Source organism: Geotrypetes seraphini, chromosome 6 (genome assembly GCF_902459505.1).
Source record: "Geotrypetes seraphini chromosome 6, aGeoSer1.1, whole genome shotgun sequence".
NCBI lineage: Eukaryota > Metazoa > Chordata > Amphibia > Gymnophiona > Dermophiidae > Geotrypetes > Geotrypetes seraphini.
The window spans coordinates 34,236,777-34,260,361 of NC_047089.1; the positions used below are offsets into that span (position 1 = coordinate 34,236,777).

At 41.2% G+C, this 23,585-nt stretch overlaps 1 protein-coding gene across 1 annotated transcript; it reads right to left on the reverse strand.

The window, feature by feature from the left end:
- Window positions 1–3,045: 3,045 nt before the first annotated feature.
- On the reverse strand, window positions 3,046–21,410 carry LOC117362381 (matrix metalloproteinase-18-like). Its single transcript, XM_033948669.1, has 10 exons — window positions 21,246–21,410; window positions 19,209–19,453; window positions 18,961–19,109; window positions 18,715–18,840; window positions 16,672–16,833; window positions 14,609–14,726; window positions 10,684–10,817; window positions 8,062–8,221; window positions 6,552–6,655; window positions 3,046–3,971 (listed from the first exon to the last, which is right to left on the reverse strand). The coding sequence occupies exons 1-10, from the start codon at window positions 21,366–21,368 to the stop codon at window positions 3,871–3,873; spliced, it is 1,422 nt and encodes a 473-aa protein (XP_033804560.1). The 5' UTR covers window positions 21,369–21,410; the 3' UTR covers window positions 3,046–3,870.
- Window positions 21,411–23,585: the final 2,175 nt, after the last annotated feature.

Genomic DNA, 23,585 nt, shown 5'->3' on the forward strand with positions numbered 1-23,585 from the left:
TATTCTTACAAACATTTTAGAATGCAATTGAAGACCTACCTTTTTTCTAAATATTTGACTATTTAACTCATCTTATTCCACGCATTGTGACTATTGCCAGTAATCTTTTGTAAACTGCGTTGAACTTATGGTTACGCGGTCAATAAGTCCTATGTAATGTAATAAAGTTACATCTTTGTTGCACCACAGTTATTTGGGTTCACAGTCACGAGACAAACACGCGCCGACATATGAGAGCGGACAATTGAGCGCAAGACTTCAACGCGCCGCTCTAAAAGCTTATTTTAAAGAGCTCCGATGGGGGGGTGGAACCCCCCCAGTTTACTTAATAGTGTTGGCACTGCCGTTGGGGGTGGTTTTGGGGGGTTGTAACCCCTATTATATAGAAAACTCAACTTTTCCCCTAAAAAATAGGTAAAAAGTTAAGTTTTCTGTATAATATGGGGGGGTTACACCCCCACATCCCCCCCAAAATACGGCAGCGCAAACTCTATTAAGTAAAGTGGGGGTGGTTCCCCCCCCACACCCCCCATCGGAGCCCTTTAAAATAAGCTTTTAGAGCGGCGCACTGAAGTCTTGCGCTCAATTGTCCGCTCTCAAATGTCGGTGCGCGTTTGCCTCGCGCGCTTTTGTCCCGTCACCGTTATTTAGTGTGGCGTGTTATTTGGTTGTGAGTACATGACTGTGCATTCTCCACATGCACCTAAATTAGATGCCGATCCTCCCTTATTCTATAACTATGCATACGAATTGAAGGAACACCCCCCAAACTTCCCATGACCCTCCCATTTCTGCACCCTCTTTTTTGGACTTGTCTGTAAATTTATACAAGTACATTTTAACTGAAATCAATTAGCACCAATAATTGCTCGTTCAGTTCCCTTCAGTCTCCTTTCCTCCCCTTTTCACAGTCCTTTTCATTTTTATTTTTTTTTTACTTCGATGTATTTTATTCTCCCAACCAGTCAAAGGGCTCCTTTTACTAAGCCGCGTTAGGGCTTTAACGTGCGGAATAGCGCATGCTACATTGCCCTGCGCGCTAGACCTTAATGCCAGCATCGAGCTGGCGTTAGTTCTAGAAGCATAACGCAAGGTGTAGCGTGCGGTAATTTCCTGCGTGCGCTAAAAACGCTAGCACACCTTAGTAAAAGGAGCGCTAAGTCTTGTCCGTCAATTCTGTAAATATTTTGTAAATGACCTTTCTTTTTAGAACTATATTTTAATTTTAATATTGTAATTAACATTGTAATTTTACTCTGTAAACGACTAGATACTTGGAAACCTGAATTACATGTTAAATTGGCCATGTGCCCATATTTGTGCCCACAATTCCTAGTACTTTTTAAAAAAAAGAATTTGGTGATTAATCCCATAAGCAGCGGAACGCTATTTCATTTGGGGGGAGGGGGCCCCAAAAGCACCATCCTAGCCCCAGCAGGATCCTGTGCTATGACTGCTTTCTCCAGCTCCCGATTCCCCCACCCCCTGTCGCTGTAATTTTAAATCTTCCGGCAGCCGCCGTGCAGCGTTAATGAGCAGGCCTGCCCCAGAACTCTTCATTCTGCAGTGATGCTACAGCAACGCTGCGTGGCGGCTGCCGGAAGATTTTAAAATTACAGTAGCCGATTTGGGGGGAGGCCATGCCCCCTGTGGTCTCCCCCATTCCGATGCCTATGGTTAATGCGCAGTAAATTACGACATGTTAACAGCTCAAGGCACTGAACAGGTGTAGTTATAGTGAGGTAAAGGTTCCTCGACACTGCTTGGGAAGAAGCTGGGAAAGCTTCCAATAGTTTACACAGAGGTTTTTCAGTTACTGAGCCCTAACTTTGCTAATTAATGCGCAGTCAGTGCAAAATCTTACCACATAGTCATACATAGGTCCCTCAGTTTTCATAAAAAAGAAATCAATATTAGCAGCAAATCCTTTAATAATAAAAATTTTCCAAAACACTAACTCCCCTTTCCATCAGTTGAGTCCTTCTTCCTGATAAATGGACTGGTCTAAGGGGACAACATGGGTACAACCAAAGGGAGGCAGTATCGGCACGGACCACCATAAAGATGGTTTATTTAATACAAGTCACGCAAGGAAAACTCTGGAATGAGAGGGCATAGGATGAAGTTAAGAGGTGATAGGCTCAAGAGTCATTTAAGGAAATAATTTTTTTTTATGTGACGGATGTGTATGGATGTGATGTGTCTCCCAGTGGAAGTTGTGGAGACAAAGACCGAATTCAAGAAAGCATGGGACAGGCACGTGGGATCTCTTAGGGACAGGAAGAGATAGTGGATGTTGTGGATAGGCAGACTGGATGGACCATTTGGCCTTTATCTGCTGCCATGTTTCTATTTTTGCACAGAGTCCCATTTATGCAATGAGATCCTGGGCTAGATTAACCCGATTTGTGGTAAAATCACCTGACTTAACAGTAGCCCATGTTGATAACTTCCCTCCGGGAATGCCCCTCATCAGACAAGCCCCTCCTCTCTGTACCCTTCTTCTCTACCGCCAACTCTCGTTTCCGTCCCTTCTACCCTTGGAACATCCTACCTGGCTTGCTACGTCTCTGGAGGTATTCAAAGCCAAACTAAAAACCTACTTATTTGAAGCTGCATTTAAACACTGATCCAACCAACACATCTGTCTGTCATTCCCTTAATTGTCCCCTACCACCTTTTAGCTCCCTCTGTGCGTCTATCATAGTTAGATTGTAAGCTCTTCTGAGCAGGGACCGTCTCTTGTATGTACAATGCTGCATGAGCCTGGTAGCACTATAGAAATAATAAATTCTTGTTGATTAAATTTTAAGTGAAATCATTTATTTTAGTGGTATGAAGAAACAAGGAACTTCTTTTCCAAAGCTATGTTGATGACTGGCGGTGAGCTGAATGCGGAGAAGCCCATGGGAATAGAATGAGCTTCTTTATACGCTAAATGGTAGCGTAGCTTTGTAAAAGGAGCCCAAGGTGAAAAATTAGTTGTTCTGTACTTATTTCTCTTAAATATGATTTAAACACATGAGAAAGATGCAGTTCTGTATCAAACTTTAAATAGTTTATTGCTTTTGACATAGTATTACATACATAAAGTGCAACAATACAATAAGGAGTGTTTTTGTAATGCCCATATTAGTGAAAAGTATACATGAACTTTTCAATTTTGCTTCGAATATTTTCCCAGGAGGTTAAATATGTGCATACATCTGAAAATCCAAAAGTATGCATGTTAGTGGAAACCTCTGCCAGGCCCCATCTTTGGGAACTCTCCTCAACCTGCAGCTTGTACAATGGAGGGTTAACCCCCCCCCCCTGCTTTAGCATTTTGTATCGCCAGCCATGGAGGAAAAAGCTCCGATGCTCATAGAATTCCTATGAGCGTCAGAACTTTTACCACGGCGGCCGGCAATAAAAATTGCTAACATGGCTTCATTAAAGGGGGGGGAGGGGTAAGTGTCCAGATCACATGAGGCATCAGCAGGCAGTGAACTTGATTTCCTTGGTTCTTAACCTGCATGCCAAAAAATTACAGTGGTCGAGTAACAATTGATTCTATTGTTATAAATAAGAACAATAATAATATTAACTTTATAAAAAAAAAAACGAGGAAAACCATCAATAATTTAAAAAATATTCAAAGAATAATAAAAATAAATGCCATATAAAGGGGTCCTTTTACTAAGCCGTTAAGCCGCTAAATCACATCCATCCATGCTAGCCGTTTTAGCGCACACTAGACTATAATGGACGCATTAGCATTAAGCACGCTAATATTTAGCGCTTGCTAAAACGGCTAGCGCGCTTTAGTAAAAGAACCCCAAAATCATTTTTATTTTTATTTGCTACATCATATCCCGTTTTTCTGTGTTCTTAGCATCCCAACCAACTATTGTTCTTCATGAGACGCATCACTTTCTTAGACGTGATACTGAACTCGTACTGCCGTTGACCACTGAAGAAATAGAGAAATCCTAGAAATAAAAGAAATATATTGTATTAGAGATTATCAAACAAATTATGTAGGCAAAGCCTATGTCACATTATTTCAAAGTGTCCAACATAACCGAAAGATTCAAATAAGTAAAGACCGATGTGAAATCATTCCAAAACCGATTTTAAACTATGTCTTCTGGGGGAAGGGGCAGGGAGTTATGTACCATTTCACAAATCCATGCCACGGGTATTTTTTCTTATAAGAAAAATCAGTGTGAACTACAATAAATGCTCGTTATATGGCCCAAGATCACAAGGAGAATAAGTGGGTTTTGAATGCTGATCTTCTCTTGTTCTCACTAGGCTATTCCTTCACGAGGGAAATGCTGAATAAAACTGCATCTTTAATGGTGTCAGGTCAAAGCGCGCCGGGACAAAGGCGCACCCAGACAATTGAGCACAGCGCGGAGGCGCATGCCGCTCTAAATTACTGTTTTTAGGGCTCCGATGGGGGGGTGTGGGGGGGAACCCCCCACTTTACTTAATAGACATCGTGCCGCGTTGTGGGGGCATTGGGGGGGGTTTGGGGGGTTGTAACCCCCCACATTTTACTGAAAACTTCACTTTTTTCCTGTTTTTAGGGAAAAAGTGAAGTTTACAGTAAAATGTGGAGGGTTACAACCCCCCAAACCCCCCATAACGCCGGCGTGATGTCTATTAAGTAAAGTGGGGGGGTTCCCCCCCACCCACCCCCGTCAGAGCCCTAAAACAGTAATTTAGAGCGGCACGCACCTCCGCGCTGCGCTCAATTGTCCGGGCGCGCCTTTGTCTTTCGTGCCTTTGTCTATGAACCTCTTTAATACTAAAAATCTGACTAAGAGGCTCAGTTGCAAAGCACTTAAACACACCTTAGAAACCTATGGCACTTTGTGGATTTATGTGCTCTGAAAATTAGCCTCATATCATACAAAGAGCAGCTGAAAAGTTCTCAGCCCAACCAACAAAGTTGGGGCAGTCTCCATTGAGGGCTATGCACACAGTCCAGCGATTTTCCATATTTTTTTCATTCCATATTTAACAAGGATTTTATGTCTACTAATAATTAAATGTATGTTAAAATTCATATTAAGCACCTAATACACCCAACCCTTTTACAAAACTGTGCTTTAAAGATTGTAGTTCATCCTCCTCTCCTTTTGTATCGGTAGTTATTTGTACGTATATGCTGTATGTTTATCTGTATAAAATTGTTTTATTTTTTGTCTCCTTTTTTTAAATTGTTATACACTTTGAAGTACTTGACATTGCGTGTACAACAAACTTTTAATAAACTTGAAACTTGTCATGGCAGTAAAAACTCCGACGCTCATAGAAACATAAAAACATGATGGCAGATAAAGGCCAAATGGCCCATCTAGTCTGCCCATCCGCAGTAACCATCATCTCTTTCTCTCTCCGAGAGATCCCACGTGCCTAATCCAGACCCTCCTGAATTCAGACACAGTCTCTGTTTCTACCACCTCTTTCGGGAGACTGTTCCACGCATCTACCACCCTTTCTGTAAAAACAGTATTTCCTTAAGGTTATAGGGACAGGATTAGAGGTAAATTATAAAATTAGTCAGAGACCACTGTTCAGGCAGTGGGCCTGATGGGCTGCCGCGGGTGCGGACCGCTGGGCAAGATGGACCTCTGGTCTGCCTCAGCAGAGGCAACTTCTTATGTTCTTAGATTCCTATGAGTGTCAGAGCTGTTACCGCCTCGACCGGTGCTAAATACCACGCTATGCTTTTGTAAAAGGGGCGAACAACTTCGTATAGAGAGGCTTATTTGCATTGAATACATTGAATTTTAGGGCTCCTTTTACTGAGCTGCGATAACGTTTTTAGCGCATGTAGAATTTTAGCGCGTGCTAAACCTGTGCTAAGCAGGCTAGAATTAATGCCAGCTCAATGCTGGCGTTAACATCTAGCATGTGCGGGAATTCTGCGCGCACTAAGCACGTGCTAAAACCACTATAGCAGCTTAGTAAAAGGGGCCCTTAATGTGCAAAATCTGAGTTATTTACCACATGGCCTATTTTATTCAACAGGGCCTATTCACTAATAATTTGGGCTTTCCAATTTTGGAAATTAAATACAGCTGCTCACATATTTTGGATTCTTGTCAATTCTCCCATTTTACTTTCTGCTATTATGTGTCCATTTCATGTGGTGTCTTTTTTTTTTTTTTTTTTACTAAGGGGTCCTTTTACTAAGGCGCACTAACTGATTTAGCGCATGCTAACCGATTTAGCGTGTGCTAATTGATTTAGCGTGCACTAAATGCTAAGGCACCCATAGACTATAATGGGTGCCTTATCATTTAGAACACAGTAATCTTTAGCACGCGTTAAATCGGTTAGCGCGCCTTAGTAAAAGGACCCCTATGTGATAATAAAATACATATGATCTGTGTATGTGGAATATCTGAGCTCATAACTGGATCTGTCGTACATAGAGCATTGAGTATCAAAAGTCTGAGGGAGCCTATCTAGTAAGCTACATTAGTTGTTGAACATGGGCATTACCATGCATTAACATCTTCCAATAAACTAAACTAGATGAGAATGATCCTTACCGTTCTTCTGGAAAACAGCATGAACCTTCTGCGTAATCCCTGGAAAGTCCTCGGCGATTTCTCTTGGAAAATCTTTGTCCAGGACCTTCCTTTCTTCATCATAGCTATTTAAAAGAGGCTGCAGTTCAGAACAGGTTGCAAAGAATATCACCCACATCCTCAGTCCAAAAACAGCAACTTCTGCCTAAATTCTCTGAAACGTCTTGTACAATTTCCATGAGCTACTAGATTTATATTCCAACTCAATATGTGTTGAGTAATAAAATTAAGAAAAAACTATAGCACAGACCCAAGATTAAGGGGGAATCCATCAATGGGTGGTTCTGTTAAGACAAGTTATTTTACCACAAGTTATGCTGTTTTGACACAAGGTCTCATTGGATAAAGTGTTATGTTATATTATATTAGTCAGGTTTTCTATTCTGCCTTTACCTATTCAGTTCATCCCAGAGCAGCCTTTATAGAAATACACTTCTCCCTCCTTATTCACAGTTTCAGCAATCGTGGTTTTGATTATTCACAGTTTTTAGCTTGCTGGCTCCTCCCCCCCCTAAATTACATTAGCTTGCATAGAAAAATCACCGATTCCAAGCGTTTACAGAGAAAATCGCTGATTCCCAGCACTTTCTTCATAATGTTTTGCCTCTCCTTCAGGAACAGGCCAGGTCTCCCACCATGTTATTCATGGTTTCACCGTATTCACGATGGTTTTTAATAAAAAACAGCGAATAACATATGAAAAAGTTATTTGCGGTTTTTCCCCCTATCACAGCGAATATGGAGGGAGAAATGTACCTATTTTTTCCAGTGCCGCATTTTGAGCGCCACTTAAAGAATTCCCCCTAAGCACTCTTGTATTAACCCTACATTATCCATTTAGCGCTCACTAATCGTAATGCACTAGCTAGATAATGTAAGAATATCCATTCCATGGCCCAACACCCCCCACCCCCTCCCAAAATATTAAAAACAAATCATTAATGGTTATTGCACACAAAGGCAGCCTCAGTGGTGTAGCGAGGGAGGTTGGTGCCACTCTGTGTACCCTCCCCAACACTCTTCCCCACTGTTTGGGTACCTCCCCCGCTCTTCCACGCATACCTCTTGAAATGTTCACCAGTTTGAGCAGCACCATCCACCCGCTGCTCACACCAGCCTCAGCTTCTTTCTGACCTGGTCCCTCAACCAGGAAGTGACATCAGAAGGGAGCCGAGGCTGATGTGAGCAGCAAGTGGAAGATGCTGCTCGTGCCGGCGATCATTTGAAAGGCGCCGGCGCAAGTGCAGCCCGTGAAGACGGCGCCAGGGGCAGTCCACCCCCCATTTACTACACTACTGGGTAGCCTGTTAACATGCCCTTTAGTAAAAGGGCCCCTAAGCCATATACATAGAGAATGGCAGACATTATCCAGATAAATATCTTTGTATCATTGGGCAATTTATTTTTTATCCCCAATCAACAGACTAGCTTACTGCCAATGTTTGCGAAACTTAACATCAATTAATCTTACCTCCAGTATTTATCACCTACAAAAAAATAGGTTTTCTGTGTTTCCTCAATATAAACAGCTGCATCGATTTTCTTCACTGTTTTCGGGAAACCCAGTTGATAGATACTCTTAGGATAACCGTAAAGTACTTCATATCCACTTAGAGCCCAGTATTTGGATCCTGCCCAAAAATACAAAGAATGAAATGTTTTGTTATTACGATTCAAGCTTTATGAACTCAGCTTCTTATGTAAAGGGAGTGGTGCTGGGAATCATCAATATGGGATATCTTTAAGACCTGGTATTTCACTATTAACCTAGGTCAGGGGTAGGCAATTCCGGTCCTCGAGAGCCGGAGCCAGGTCAGGTTTTCAGGATAACCACAATGAATATGTATGAGATGGATTTGCGTGCACTGCCTCCTTGAGATGCAAATCTATCTCATGCATATTTATTGTGGATATCCTGAAAACCTGACCTGGCTCCGGCTCTTGAGGACCGGAATTGCCTACCCCTGACCTAGGTAATTGGTAACTAGGTCTCATTGCATATGGCCTGTGCTAAGATAGCAGATGTTAGTGGTAAAATGCTGCATCTTAATGGCAACCCACATTGATAACTATGTACCTTTATTACTGAACTATATAGTAGAAACGCACATAGAATAGGTCTAGATGTAGTTCTTATTGTAGATTTATATACTCGTATGATTAATCTTTGGTCTGACTCATAAAGACTTCTATGGTACATTTTGGAACAACCCTGAATGACTCGTGCCCATAGTGATATAAAATGTTGACTTCAGTTATTAAGTTAAATCTCTTGTCATCCAGTGTCTTTCAATATAGGTGGAGGGACATTTTCAATAGGACTTCTAAGTCTGACTTTGGACTTTATGAGAAAAATATCCAAAAATTGGGTGGAGAAAATGTCCATTTTCAAACCCACAAGTCTATATATATATATATATATATATATATATATTTTTTTTTTTTTTTAAGTGGGGGGGGGGGGGGGGGGGGGGGGGGGGAAATGGCCCAGCTAGACTTTTTTTTTTTTTTTTTTTGCTATTATTAAAAAAAAATATCCAAATTAAAAATGTCCAAAAAATCCATTTGAATATAGGATGTGCCAGCATTTTGAATGGACTGGCCATAGCGACAAGCCAGCAGAGCAGTGGGTACCCTAAGGGCACTGCTGTGAACTTCACATTAAGGGTGCCAGGTACACATCTCACCATAACCCCCATACATTTTATGGCAAGCCCTTCAAAGCTCCCCTGAAATCTACTGTGCCCATCTGTCTCCCACCCCATTAGCCCTTAGGCCTGCAGGTGTTACTCATAGGACAGTATAGTGGGCATGTGGTAGGTTTTGGTGGGCTCACACTTTCCACAACAAGTGTACTAGTTAATACAGCATATAGGCATGGATCCCCTTCTTTGAAATCCACTGCACTGCCCACCAGGCTACTCCAGAGACCTGCTTGCAGCTCTGCTAGGACTGGCCATAATATTTACAGATATGTCCTGTTACATGCAGATACTTGGGGGATGAGAGGGGGGCAGTGACCACTGGAGCAGTGTATAGGGGCCATATTTCTATTCCTCTAGTGGTCATTTGGTCAGTTTGGGTACCTTTTTGGTCCTTATTCATTTTAAAAACAGGACTAGCCCAAAATATCCATATTGTGCCCTTAATGTTTTGTAAAATGGTTGATATTGCTGTAAAAGTCAAAGTCCTAAGCCCACCCTAATCCCACTCAAAACATGCCTCTAACACGTTCCCTTAGCATTTAGACGTACTAGAGAGAAAATAACCTGAAAGACATCTAGAGAGACAGTTTCAAAAATGCCCACTTGCATATGTTGACTACTAAGACATCCAAGTGCAGGTTTATACCATCTTTTGGACATCTATCTTTTTCTGAAAATAAGCCCCATTGGGAATAATTTTATAAGGGACTTGACTGTGTAGGACAATGTTTTACTTGCTCAGATGGACTCATTACCTGGTCATAAATGAGCAGAGAAAGTGGGCATACAGAAATAAAGCTCTTATCTTTTTCATTAATTAATTAATTCAAACACAAACAACCATGCATAAAGAATGGTCTGAAATCTGGTAGCTAAGAATGCTAAGAAATACAAGGTCATGCATTTGGGCTGCAAAAACCCGAGGTAACAGTACAGTTTAGGGGGTGAAGAACGTTTTTTGCATGAAAGAGGAACAGGACTTGGGTGTGATAGTATGTGATGATCTTAAGGTGGCTAAACAGGTTGAAAAGGTGACGGCTAAGGCTAGAAGGATGCTAGGTTGCCTAGGGAGAGGTATAGCCAGTAGGAAAAAGGAGGTATTAATGCCCCTGTATAAGACTTTGGTGAGACCTCATTTATAATATTGTGTACAATTCTGGAGACTTGGTTGGATTGAGAACTTTTCAGCAGCCCCTTGTACTCACACAATTATACCTGCCTCAAAACAGGTATATATCAATGCACCTACATTCCCTGGGGTAAGTTTGTAGAGGTGCATAAGTTTCCATTATAAAGTAGGTCCTGCCTTTCCCTCATTGTATCTTTCTACTTATCATGCTCTGGTTAACAATTTCATGGCTGTGAAACCTATAACAATGTATTTTTACCTTTAAAAAACAGAATCTGATCTGTCTCAGGATTTTCATAAGCAGCTTCTATACCAGTTGGTAAGGATGACCAGAAAGACTTAATGAAGTTCAGCTCAGCTTGAGGCGTCTGGGGGTGCTTTCGCCAAAAGAACCTATTTTAAACACAAAGACCACGCAATACACTAAATAAAACTCATTTCACTTCTCATTCCAGACATTCCAAAAAGTATGATTGTAGGGTTTTAAATATCATAATCATAATGCAGAACTGTAGATGGGCAGGATATACATATTTTTTTAAAAAAAATAAGTGCATTAACCTAACTTGATTTTGTATCCCTAGAAGCCAGCTCTGTGGGTGCCAGTGAGCGATGAGCACCCCCAGTATTGAGCATGCTCCTTCACCGTGTCCAAGAATAATTTCTATTGCACTTGGCACCTCCAGTCATTTTGAAATATCGCCACCTAAACCTATGATTCACTCATTCACCACAACTTGTGCTGGGAATATGCACATGGTGTGGAAAACCCCATAACATCAGAATAAAGCACAATATGAAGATTATGTAATCAACATTTTAAAATAACACAGGCATTTGCATCCAACATGGCTCAGACAACCCTTCCCTTTCCATCTCTGCATAAAAGGTATTACCTTATTTCCTTTGGTTTTTATTTTATTTCTATATATTACCATCTCTGTATAAAAATTATTCAGCCTACTAGGGTGGAAAAAAAAGATAATAAAATAGTTCCAAACGCTCCTGCATGCTCATATCGCCACTCAGTGCAAGACGCGGCGTTCTCCTCACCCTAAGCTTCTTTTTAAACTTTCCATTTTGACTTATCGGATTCCTAGAGGTGCCCTTTTGTTTGCTAAGAAGCTGATATTGATGCACTGGCTAGACTCTACTTCTCCCTCTTGTCTCTGAGTGGCGAACGCTGCTGCTTCGTCAGTTGAAGTTGGAACGCATGGAAGTGACGGATATGGACTCTGTAAAGGGCTTCCAGCTGCAGACTGTCTGGGAGCCCTTCTTTAACTATGTATGCTCATAGCAATGTCCTGAACATTTAGCTTGCTTCTCACATAGTCGCCCCTCTCTCTCGCCTTTGTTTTTGTTTGAGCGGGGGGGGGGGGGAAGACGGGAGGGTAGTTTGGGGGGTGGTTGGGGCTTACACTATGCCTTGTTCAAACAGATTTGCTTGTTATTCTACACATGCTGTTTATTGGTCTTCTGTTTGCTCAGTAAAAGATGATTGAAATAAAATAGTTCCAAGGACAACAGTAAGCATTTAAACCTCCTTGGAAGGCAGCAGTTAATGTTATCATCATCCCATAGCCAAAATGGCCCAGGGTGTTTCCATTAAGCTGGAAATAGCAACAAAGTGATGCTAGAGATAAAGCAGCTCTAGATTGCATCAACCTTTTGCGCCAACAATTCTAATGTCCACTAGGGGGTATTAGATTAAAGACAGAGTCATCTCCCCACTCCCAAAAACCCCTTTATCCTCTATTTCTATGACTTCTTTCTTCTGCAATGGAATGTACAAATGAATTTTCCATTTCTGACTTCCTTTTTATTCTCAGAATTCCCTCTATATTCTGCTGACCAGCATGGAACTGTAGTGATGGGCTTTCCTACCATACAGGCTTTCTAAATAACAAGGAGGACATTATCAATATTTTGAAATTTGGGGGGAAAAATATGCCAGCAGTAGCCAAAAACCATGCCTCCCTATTGGTACATTAATTTCTAAGATACAAAATATTTTTTTCAGAAGTCTAGCTACGAGGGGGTGCTGAAAAGTTCTCAGCCCAACCAAGAAGAGAAAGACGTGGATATAGTTCAATCAATGATCTGAAAGAAAACATAGAAGGCGACCAGGTGGTACTCAATATCTTTATCCTTTGAAGACCTGACACGTAAGTGTTTCGGCCTGAAGGCCTGCCTCAGGAGTCTTAATGCTTTGATCAATACAGTATGTTGACTGTTCTGTCTTACAAATTATAATGATTGAGTCATTCACCGAACACATCAATCAGAATGATCACTAAAAAATTCGTCCACGATGTGGAGATGAACCCAGATTCCAGCGTAACTTTTCAGCACCACCTCTTATAGAATGGAACAAATTTATCATTCATAGGTTAGACTAACATGTGGTTTAGCACAGTGTTCTTCAAACTTTTTACACCTATGGACCGGCAGAAATAAAAGAATTATTTTGTGGACCGGCATCGGTATGCAGACCGGCGGTTGAAGAACACTGAGTTAAGTTGTGGACCATCTGGAAGCCTTCCATCTCATGTTGCGACATCAGAGAGAAGGCTTCCAGTTCAGGCGCAGGACGTGCGTTGGAGCCGCTGCCCTTGGCTTTCTGCACTGAGTCAGTGAGGAAGAGGGAGCCGGCCCGAAGATAACGCCACATCAGTCGCACCACGAACCGGCGGTTGAAGAACACTGTTTTGGGCCTGATGCACATGCCGGCCCTGTGGACCGGTGGTCCATGGACCGGTGGTTGAAGAGCAAATGCTAACAGTCAAAGCACAAAAGCGGCAACTACAGTACTTCTATGGTATTTTTGCCGTTACTCTGCGCTAATCTGTGCTTCATTTTTCGTAATAATGTGATAAGTGTGCAGAGACTTGTATGCACATATTTTAGATTGTTCAGAAATGTGTGACACATTTCTGATCACATCTCCCCCAAAACCTCCACTTAAATAATCTCTTCCTCCCCAAAACACCAACCAAGTATTCAGATCCCTGAAATGTAACTTAATCTTATTTGTACTCTAACTGTAATCTATTTGTTATACCACACAGTAACGTACAGTCAATTTAATATCCAATTTGCAAGTTCTTCCAGAATTAATCCAGGTACCTCTCCTCCCTTGTAACAAAAAAAAAAACAAAAAACCCCCAAAACTGTTGTAACTTCACTGGAAATGTCCAGTTAGCTCTTTTGTAATCCGCCTTGAACTGCAAGGTATAGGCGGAATAGAAGTCCCTAATGTAATGTAATGTAATGTAACATTTATATCTTATTGACCACTAATATAAATAGAAAACACTGCATTTATATGCAGCAAAGGCTAATAGTCACACTCTTTAGTGCATTTACTAAAGCCACAGCAAAAGTGGCCTTAGCATGCCCTTGCCTTAGGTCTTTCCAACACGCCAAGGCCACTTGAACCATAGCCGGAAATAAGCCAATTTTCCTAGTTCCAGAATTAAGGCCATACGCTAACTGTGCCCTTACTGCCATCCATTTTGTAGGCAGTAGTGGTTCACATGCTAACCTCATACTCATCAGTTAGCGTGCGGCAGTGCTCCATGTGCTAACTGATTTGTGCCGTCACACCCACTCTCTACCCCCAAACACCCCCCTCTTCCCAGAAATTAAAAATTATTTATTTTAGTGCATGGTATACATGCACAAATTGCCAGATTAACCGTGGGATGCTTCAGTGTGTCCCACAATAACCCCTTTTAAGCAGAAGCAAGCATACGTTAATGCTTACCACAGAATAGTAAAAGAACCCCTAATTTATTTGTCAATATCATAAATACTTAAGCAAATGAAGAATAAAATTGTAGGAATAAATTTGATCTATTAATGGTTTGGGAATCCACGTCGGCTCATTTTTCTAGTAGCTGGAGTAAGACCTTTTAGTCTCTGGATACCTTATCCCCCACGGTGAAGAGTCAAATTGTTAATCGCTTGACTTATCTCATTTGGGACTTAGGGTGCTTTTTACTAAGGTGCGCTAGCGATTTTAGTGTGCACTTAGCGTGCGCTACAAATCTTTAGTGTACCTTAGTAAAATGAGCCCTTAGTTCACTGTTCATGTACAAAATCTTGCATCACCCTTATTCACTTGTTCATTTGAATAAATCGTTTAAACATAAATTGAGACTGATTATGAAAAATAGATTTACCTGTCTGTAAAGAACATAATTTCTCCACGGAGGGTAATGATGGCATCAAATATTATTTTAGAATCACAGATGGTTGGTGTGGTAGGTCCAGTAGGTTTAACAGCATTTGTCGTTGGTCCTAAAAAAAAAAAAAAAAAAAAAGGAGGATCATTGAAAATTGGTATTTCCTGGAGCACCACAACAAGAAACAAAAAGAAGACCCAATGTGCCACAGTGAGAACAATCGAACGATGAAATCAAAAGACTGTGGATGTAGATGTTCTGAATGATGATTTAATATTCACTCTTCCTAATAAAAACATTAAAATACAAGTGATAGTCCTGTTCTGATGGGATCACAGACTATCAAATGTACCTAGGGCAGTGGAGGATTAAAGGGAAAATTCTATAAGAAGCGCCCAAAAGTTAGGCGCCTAATTAGGCACTGTTCAGCGCGATTCAGGTAAAAATGGGTGCTGTTTAATGCTGAGCGGAACCTATTGTGGAGGCGCCCAAGAAATAGGCCTCCTCTAGGCACAACTATAAGTTAGGCGCCTAGCTGAGCACTTAAGTACACTTAAGAGCAATGATTCTGTAAGAAGGCGCCTAACATGTAGCCATGCCCACGCCTAACATGCATAGCGCCTATATTTTTGAAGGCCGCCTAAATTTTTAGAGGCGCCTTGTTACAGAATCGTGCTTTCTTTGATAGACGCCTATGTTTCAATCAGTGCTCATTAAAAAGCTTAATTGAGCTTGTTGTTCAATTTGGATAGGCGTCTTCTAGTTGGGCGCCCCCGAAATAGGTGCCTAATTTTAGGCGCTGGTTACAGAATTTGGGCCTAAGTGATTTGCCCAAGGTCACAATGTGCATTGTGGGATTTGAACCCACAATCCCAGGGTGCTGAGGCTGTGGCTCTAACCATTACTCCACACTCTCCTGTTTTTAAAGCACCTACAGGACTGCATACAAATATATGAGGGGGGGGGGGCAGCGCTGAAAAGTTCTCAGTCCAACCAAGAAGAGAATGATATGGAGCCATGAAACTTCCACACTTTTCTTGACACTTTTTGTTTCAATGATATGAAATGAAACGAAAAGGGTCAAGAAAAGTGTGGAAGGACTTGTAAGTATCATGGCTCCATATCATTCTCTTCTTCGTTGGGCTGAGAACTTTTCAGAGGCCCCCTCGTACGCGTTGGTTTCATTAAAGAGGTGGACCGCATGCTATTAAGGAGAATAACTCCCTTAACCCCTCATATAAAGCTCTGGCCAAACTTGTCCCCCTTACACTTGCGTTTCCTTTATGAAATGGGGAATATTATATTTTAGTTTAGTTTTGTTTTATAGGCCGTCCTCCCCAGGAGCCCAGAACGGGTTACAAGGATACGTACACAGTAGGTTTCAGGATCAATAACGAGCTGCATACATTTTAGTCCTGCCATGCCCCGTCAAAACCATGCTTAAACTACACCTTCTTGGAATCTGTACATACTGCGAAACGCCACATATAATCCATATCTTTTTGAAATTAATCATATACATATGTATATGAAATACATTTGTAGATGGCAGTGTTTCCAACATGGAAATCATAAATAAGGCTTCAAAAATGATTGCCATAGAGATTAAATTTTGTTTTCCTGCTTTCTAATATCCCCCCTTTTTTTTTTTTTCAAAAGCATGGAAGAGGTTTTTAGTGCCGGCCGGGGAGCTGAATGCTTTGTGCTGCTCCCATGGTCATTGAGTTCCTATGAGCTTCAGAGCAGCGCAGAGTATTCAGTGCACCGGCCGACGCTAAAAACCTCTTCCATGCTTTTGTAAAAGGGGGGATAGCTTTCATACTCAAATATATAATTATAATAGAGCACCTTTTATCCAAAAGTCCTTAATCTGAAAACTCTCAACATCCACAAAAAATCATGGCCTTTTGTCCATAATCTGTCATCTGGAAAAATCTCCATTATCTAGAATAGCCTTGGTCTCAGTCATTCCAGATAAAAGATACTGTATATTCTCCAGCATGATCAGAAAGAAAAAACACAAATAGATGAACAATGCAAGCTACATAAATTCGATGTACCATAGAGATCTTGAATGGCATTAATGTCATCCTGAGGAAGGTGGAATGTATTGGGGTCATCATTGGAGTAATTTGGGAACATCAAAGCACCAGGGTCATCTGAATGAGAGAGACCCAATGAATGGCCGAACTCATGAGCGGCAACAAGAAACAAGTTGTATCCTAAGAGGAAAACAGAGGCAAAGAGAAATATTTTTATATGCAAACAGATAAAATGCAGCCCAACATGCAAAATATGACATTTATTCATTACATTATTTCCAGTATAATTCTGCCCCTTCATTAAATCTTCGGTCCATATAAATATTCGTGATAGTCCCATGAACATATAAGGCTGTGTTAGAGGTTTTTATCACGAGGTTATGCGGTAAATGCTCCGACGCTCATACAATTCCTATGAGTGTCGGAGCACTTACCTCGCGGGCACACGTTAAAAACCGCTAGCACACCTTGATAAAAAGGAAGGATAGAAAGAGTCAGCAAGCACGCTATAAGTGATAACCTTTAGATTGGACTAACTCAGTTCATCTAGTTTTCCAAAGATACTGTATGCTGAGTTCTTCCAATGTAAAGGCATCACCTATAGCTTGTTTATAATCTCAGTACTTTACTCAGTGAATATACTGAATAGAACTGCCAAATGCTGGGACTTATCTAAAGTGTCTAGCTAGCTTCCACATCTAACGTGGACAGGGGCAGGGAATGTGTCACAATTTAATACACAGATCGTTACGTATGTTAACTGTTGAGACCAAAAGCAAAAAAAAAAGTATTGTGGACCATGATGCTTAGGATTCAGGTATTTATTCAGTCAATAAATGATGCAATAAAAGTTCTCAGCAAAAAAATCCACATATGCAATGAAATCTGTGGGCCCGACACGGTCCGTGTTTCGTCTAACTGCCTTCTTCAGGGGTCCAATGGTTTGCGATAACACAATAAAAACATACAATAGTGGATCTTCTCAAAGTTGAGGAAATCAGCGTTTTCCACTCAAAATTTGAGTGAGGAACTCAAGCTGCAGCATTCTGTTAGATTGTGACTAGATTATTTCTATAGTTCCATTTTTAAAAAATGCACAGCAACAGGGCTGGTGCAATGATATTAGACACGCTGGACAAACCACCCTTGCACCTCTCCCTCCCCCCAATTAGCCTTTAGGCCGTTGGTCCTCCCTCAACCCAGCAATCGTTATGAGTGGCTATTTGAAAACTGTCTACTTTTTCAACTGGTAAAAGTGCCTCCTGTTGTTTCTTTGATTTGGTGTGGTTGTCAGGGCCTATTGCTTATCTTTGGCTGCAGTGCTCTTTGGCGTCCCCCAGAAGCAGCTGCCTTAAGTGACTCCCTGGTCTTGCCCAATGATTGCAACAGCCCTGGACAGCAACATTTATAGGACCCAATGTTTTTTCAATAGAAACAAGACAGATGAAGGTTTTGAGAAAGCCGTACTATAAAGCTTTCTGTTTAAGTCTTATACTCAACACCCTTGCTTAATGGTTGCTTGCATTTAGGTTTGTTCTGGATCTCTGTATCTCTCTGCTCTGGGAGGGAGGGGGGATTGTTTTTTGGCAGGGATGCCCAGACTTGGTGTGTGCCCTAGGGTCATCTGAGTCCAGACCCTGGGGGGGAACCTGATTTTTTTTCTTTTCCTTTTATATTAGGACTGACTTGACTGGTCCTGTCTTGGGCTTTCCCTGCTTCGGGGGTCCTTGGACTCCCGTGTGTCCTCGTGACAGCTTTGTTAACCCTCCTCCATACTAGGCGAGGGTACAAGGGGAGGACTGGGGGATATGGGGGGAGGGCTCTTTGGGAAATGTGGGTGGATATAACTGACATGTGCCTTTGTATTGTTTTGCCTTGTTCTTGTGGATTTCCTGCCACTGTTTGTTGTATTTGATATTTTGCTCTTTTCTTATGATACCGCCTTTTTTCAGTCAATAAAAATTGTTTGCAATCTAAAGCTTTCTGTTTAGTATTTTAAAAAAAGCATTTGAAAAATGTAATCACACATATTTAAGAAACAGGAAAAAAAAATCTGTATACCATTTGTTCCTTTTGACCACTTTTCATCATCATCAAAGTGGGTATCACCCCCAATACCTTTACCAGGCTGAAAGGCATGAGCTAGAAGTCCATCGGGGCCATCAAATGGAGAATTATCACCATGATCTTGTAAATAAAGAAATTAAAAGTAATACATCAATACCGTAAGCCATCAAAACCACAGTATATAGTTACAAAATAGATCATTTTAGGAAGGAATTATTTTGGGCTTATGTATCTAATTACCTCCAGTTTCAAAAGCGATTTCAATATCAGAGGGACCATCATAAATTCTGGTGAATTTCAGTGGTGTCACATCACTCCAAACCTTAAAGGCCTTCTCAATGGCCCTGTCCACGTCAGCTTGTGCCATATCTGGGGTGTAGTTTAAAATTCTTAAAAAGAATTAAAAAAATAGTTTAATATGTGTGTCATGCTAAATACACACTTCTAAAATTAATAATTAAAAAGAAAAATCTCTATGGAAACAATACCTGTATGTCAGGTCAGTGTTATCCCAAACAGGACGCCCAGGAGTGATACTGTAACTTGCTACATCCGGAACCCCACACCTGGGCTGCTGCATCACTCTGACAGTTTCAGAATCCAACTTCCCTGTTACCTTTAACCCAAAAAACTCCTGCATTTGCCGGATTTTTTCAGAGAAAGGACTACTGCTCGTCCTTCTCATAAAATGTTTTCCATCCGTTTCCAGGTCATAGTATCTTTTAAGATATGTCTGAGAAAAAAACAACATAGGCCTCATTACTTTTTAGGATAACTAAATGTTAGTTAAGAAATTCATATTTTTGCTCTGGAAAGAGCACTCCAAAATAAAGTTGGGTGAATAGAACAAGGTCCATAGTTGAGTGGAAATAATACAGTTCTTAAGCAAACTATTTTAATGTGACTACTGAAGTTCCTAAACAATTGTTCCTTGATTATAACCCCAGAAAGGCAGTATATCAAATCCTGTCCTCTTCCCTTCCTTTTTAGTAAAGCTTAGGCCACACTAACGGAATTAATGTGAGCTAAATGCTTTTTTTTTTAGAATTTAGTGCATGCTAATTCTATTAGCATGCGCTAAGCTTTAGTAAAAGAGTTCCTAAGGCAATATAGTGCACAGAATATGAAAAAAAGGAAGGGAAATTCATGACTTCCAAAGCTTACATAGAAACATGATGGCAGATAAAGGCCAAATGGCCCATCCGCAGCATCCACTATCTCTTCTACTCCTTATTGGCTAAGGCTCATAACACTTGCATTGTGATGTCATAGAGCTTTATGGTTATAGAAACAGAGAAACATGATGGCAGATAAAGGCCAAATGGTCCATCCAGTCTGTCCATACGCAGTAACCATTCTCTCTTCCTCTCTTTAAGAGATCCCACGTGCCTATCCTAGGCTATCTTGAATTCAGTAACAGTCTCTGTCTCCACCACCTCTTCCGGGAGACTATTCCATGCATCTACCACCTTTTCTGTAAAAAAAGTATTTCCTTAGATTACTCCTGCACCTATCACCTCTTAACTTCATCCTATGCCCTCTCATCCCAAAGCTTCCTTTCAAATGAAATGGACTCGACTCGTGCATTTATGCAACGTAGTTATTTAAATGTCTCTATCGTATCTCCCCTCTCCCGCCTTTCCTCCAAAGTGTATATATTGAGATTTTTACGTCTGTCTCCACATGTGTGCAAACATTTCTGGGCCCAAGATTTAAAGATCTCTACCCAACTACTTTCTGGATTTTCTTTTCTCTAGAGCAAAACTATGACATAAAACTTTTCTGCTCCTGTAGTTTTGGAACGAAAATCGAAGACAGTCGATTTATAATGTCCTTTTTGATGGTGTAGAATGTTCCAACAATATAGGCCTCACTAACAACATCAAGGTCAGGCATGCAAAATTCTACGAGGGGCCGCTGAAAAGTTCTCAGCCCAACCAACAAAGTTGGGGCAGTCTCCATCGAGAGCTATACACTTAGTCCAATGATTTTCCACTTTTTTTTCATTCTATATTTTTCCGATGGAACAAAAAATGTCACTGGACTAAGTTTATAGCCCTCGATGGAGACTGCCCCAACTTTGTTGGTTGGGCTGAGAACTTTTCAACGGCCCCTTGTATAGCTATAGCCCGTTAGAAACTTCTTGCAGCACTGTGGAGATTAATATATATCAGAGGCTTGAGGTTAACATGCCTCTCAATGCCAAATTACCATCTTAAAAAAGTTATTGAACTCAGTACTACTTTTCTCTTAGAAGTTAAGCTAGTGGCTAGGGAGCAAAATTTTAGATTACAGTAAATGTGGTAGCCAGAAAAATTGGTTCCGGACAAGCAGATTCAATACAAGTAAGCCAAACCTTTCCTAAACCCCTAATAAAGCATATATATGATCCATGTTCACTATACTGTATCTGTCTAAGAAGGAAAGAGTTGAATCCCCAGATGACAAATCTAAAAGGCTGCTTAAGGGTGGAAGAAATGCACATATGTCTCTTCGCAGTGGACGCATGAAATGAAAATACTCACCTCGGCCAGTTGCATATTTCTTTCCATAATATTTGCTTCAGTTACTGCAGGAAAAGCACTAGAACAGGTAACAGAAAACAGAAGCAAAACCAGAAGGCGGTTCATTTTGCTACGTACGGTCATCGCTCTAGGCTGTGTCTAAGGTGCCAAACTGCTGTGCTCAGCCTCTACCTGTCTACCGCCTCACTCTCTCTGATGCTCTATTTATACTGTATCCACTGGATTATGATTCATAGATTACTAGCTTACAACTTCCTCTGTAGCCAGGATTTAAAAAAAAACATGACCACAAGTGACACAACGTAGTAAGCTGTAGTAAGACCGTTACCCTCTGACACACTCACATTCACTTTGCCCACTACTGTGTTGCAATGGTTTATGTGATTTACATACAGTAAGATTTTTTTTTCAAATAAGTGGATGCAATTGGGAGCCACTCTGTATTATACAGACCGGATGTCAGTTCTTCACAAAAAAGAAGAGAATTAAAAAACATTTCAGAAAAGAAATGAAAGTCTTAACCCAAACTTCTGTGTGTGTAGCACAAGCAAGACCAGGAGGAAGACTGGCTATATGTGCAGGCCTTTTAGGGAGGAGTGGCCTAGTGGTTAGGGCCATTGGCGTAGTAAGGGGAGATGGGGGGTGGTCCACCCTGGGTGCCACGTTTGTGGGGGCACCGGCACCCCTCCACAACCCCGCTTCTTCCCACTCATCCCCTCGCCACGCATGTGCCCCACCTTCCCTCTAGTTCACTGCAATAACTTCAGTGCGCGCTTCGTCACCGCATCGTCTCTCCCGCTGACGTCACTTCAGGATGCCGCGCATAGAAGTAATGTAGGAGAAAGAGGCGACGGGGTCGCAAGGAGCACATTGATTTTCTTGTTGCTCATACTAGAGGTATGGGGAAGGGAAGGGAAGGGGGCGCAAGGGAGGCAGTTGAGTGGAGCAGGGAAGGAGCGGGGGGTGGAGACAAGGGTGGGGAAGGGGTGCCATTGCCCTGGGCACCTCCCATTTTAATTTTTTATTCCCGAGCTTTCATATTATACAAAGGGCCACCGAAAAGTTCTCAGCCCATGAAACTTAGAAGTTATTACAGACTTTTCTTGACACTTTGTTTCAATGATATGCAATGAAAAAAATATATATAGATCAAGAAAAGTCTGGAATAACTTGTAAGTTTCATGGTTCCACATCATTCTCTTCTTGATTGGGCTGAGAACCTTTCAGGGGCCCCTCGTATTGTGATGTCATAATGCCTAAGTCCACTAATGCCTAAGAGCCAACCTCATTGGTGATGTCACAATGACTTGGGTTCCCTGTACTTGTGCCCATTCACTAGATGCATTAGCCTCATTGAAATGAAAAATGTCAAGAAAAGTGAGGAATAACTTGTAAGTTTCATGGCTTCACGTCATTCTTTTCTTGGTTGGGCTGAAAACTTGTCAGGGGCCCCTCGTATTGTGATGTCATAATGCCTCATTCCACCAATGCCTAAGAGCCAACCTCATTGGTGATATCACAATGTCTTGGGTTCCCTATACTTGTGCCCATTTGCTAGATGCATTTGCCTCATTGAAACAAAAAGTGTCAAGAAAAGTGAGGAATAACTTGTAAGTTTCATGGCTTCACATCATTGTCTTCTTGGCTGGGCTGAGAACTTTTCAGCGGCCCCTCATATTATTAGAGCTCTTATGTACAGCATTGCCTTTGGCTAGTTATTAAGTTGGCCCTATAAAAGGTATCCCGGTTCTCAGAAAATTCAGACCAGCTTTCGCAAACTCCTCTGAAATTATAATTGATGATGTCAATTCTATTAAAAAGGACGCTGTTGCTAGCCCTTTATTACTCACACTTTGCTGGGTTCTAGGAAGCATTGCTCTGATGAGGAAATGGCATCCTTCTGCCTTGATTTCTGTGCCCAGTTATGCCACTTCTCCTATTAGGTGCAATATCTTGCTTGCATTCAGGTTTGCTGATATTGACTGGCACAAATTATTTTTTTGTTCCTGATTTCTTAAAGCTTTCATGACGTCTTCAAATTGTGGATGGAGGATACCGCACAATCATATGACTTATGTTTCGCTAACTAACTATCAGATTACAGTAGAACACAATACAAAGAACTGCCATAGTCAATTTCTAGGAATTACAACTGATAAAATAATATACATTGTAGAGCAATACCATAATTACATAGGCCCCCCTTTTATCCTTTTAGCCTGTGGTGAACCCCAATTCATATCTAGACTCTTGATACCTTATAATACACAACGCTCTCTTCGTTCCTCCAACCAGAATCTTCTCTCAGTACCTTCCCTGAAAATCATTGGTACAAGAAGG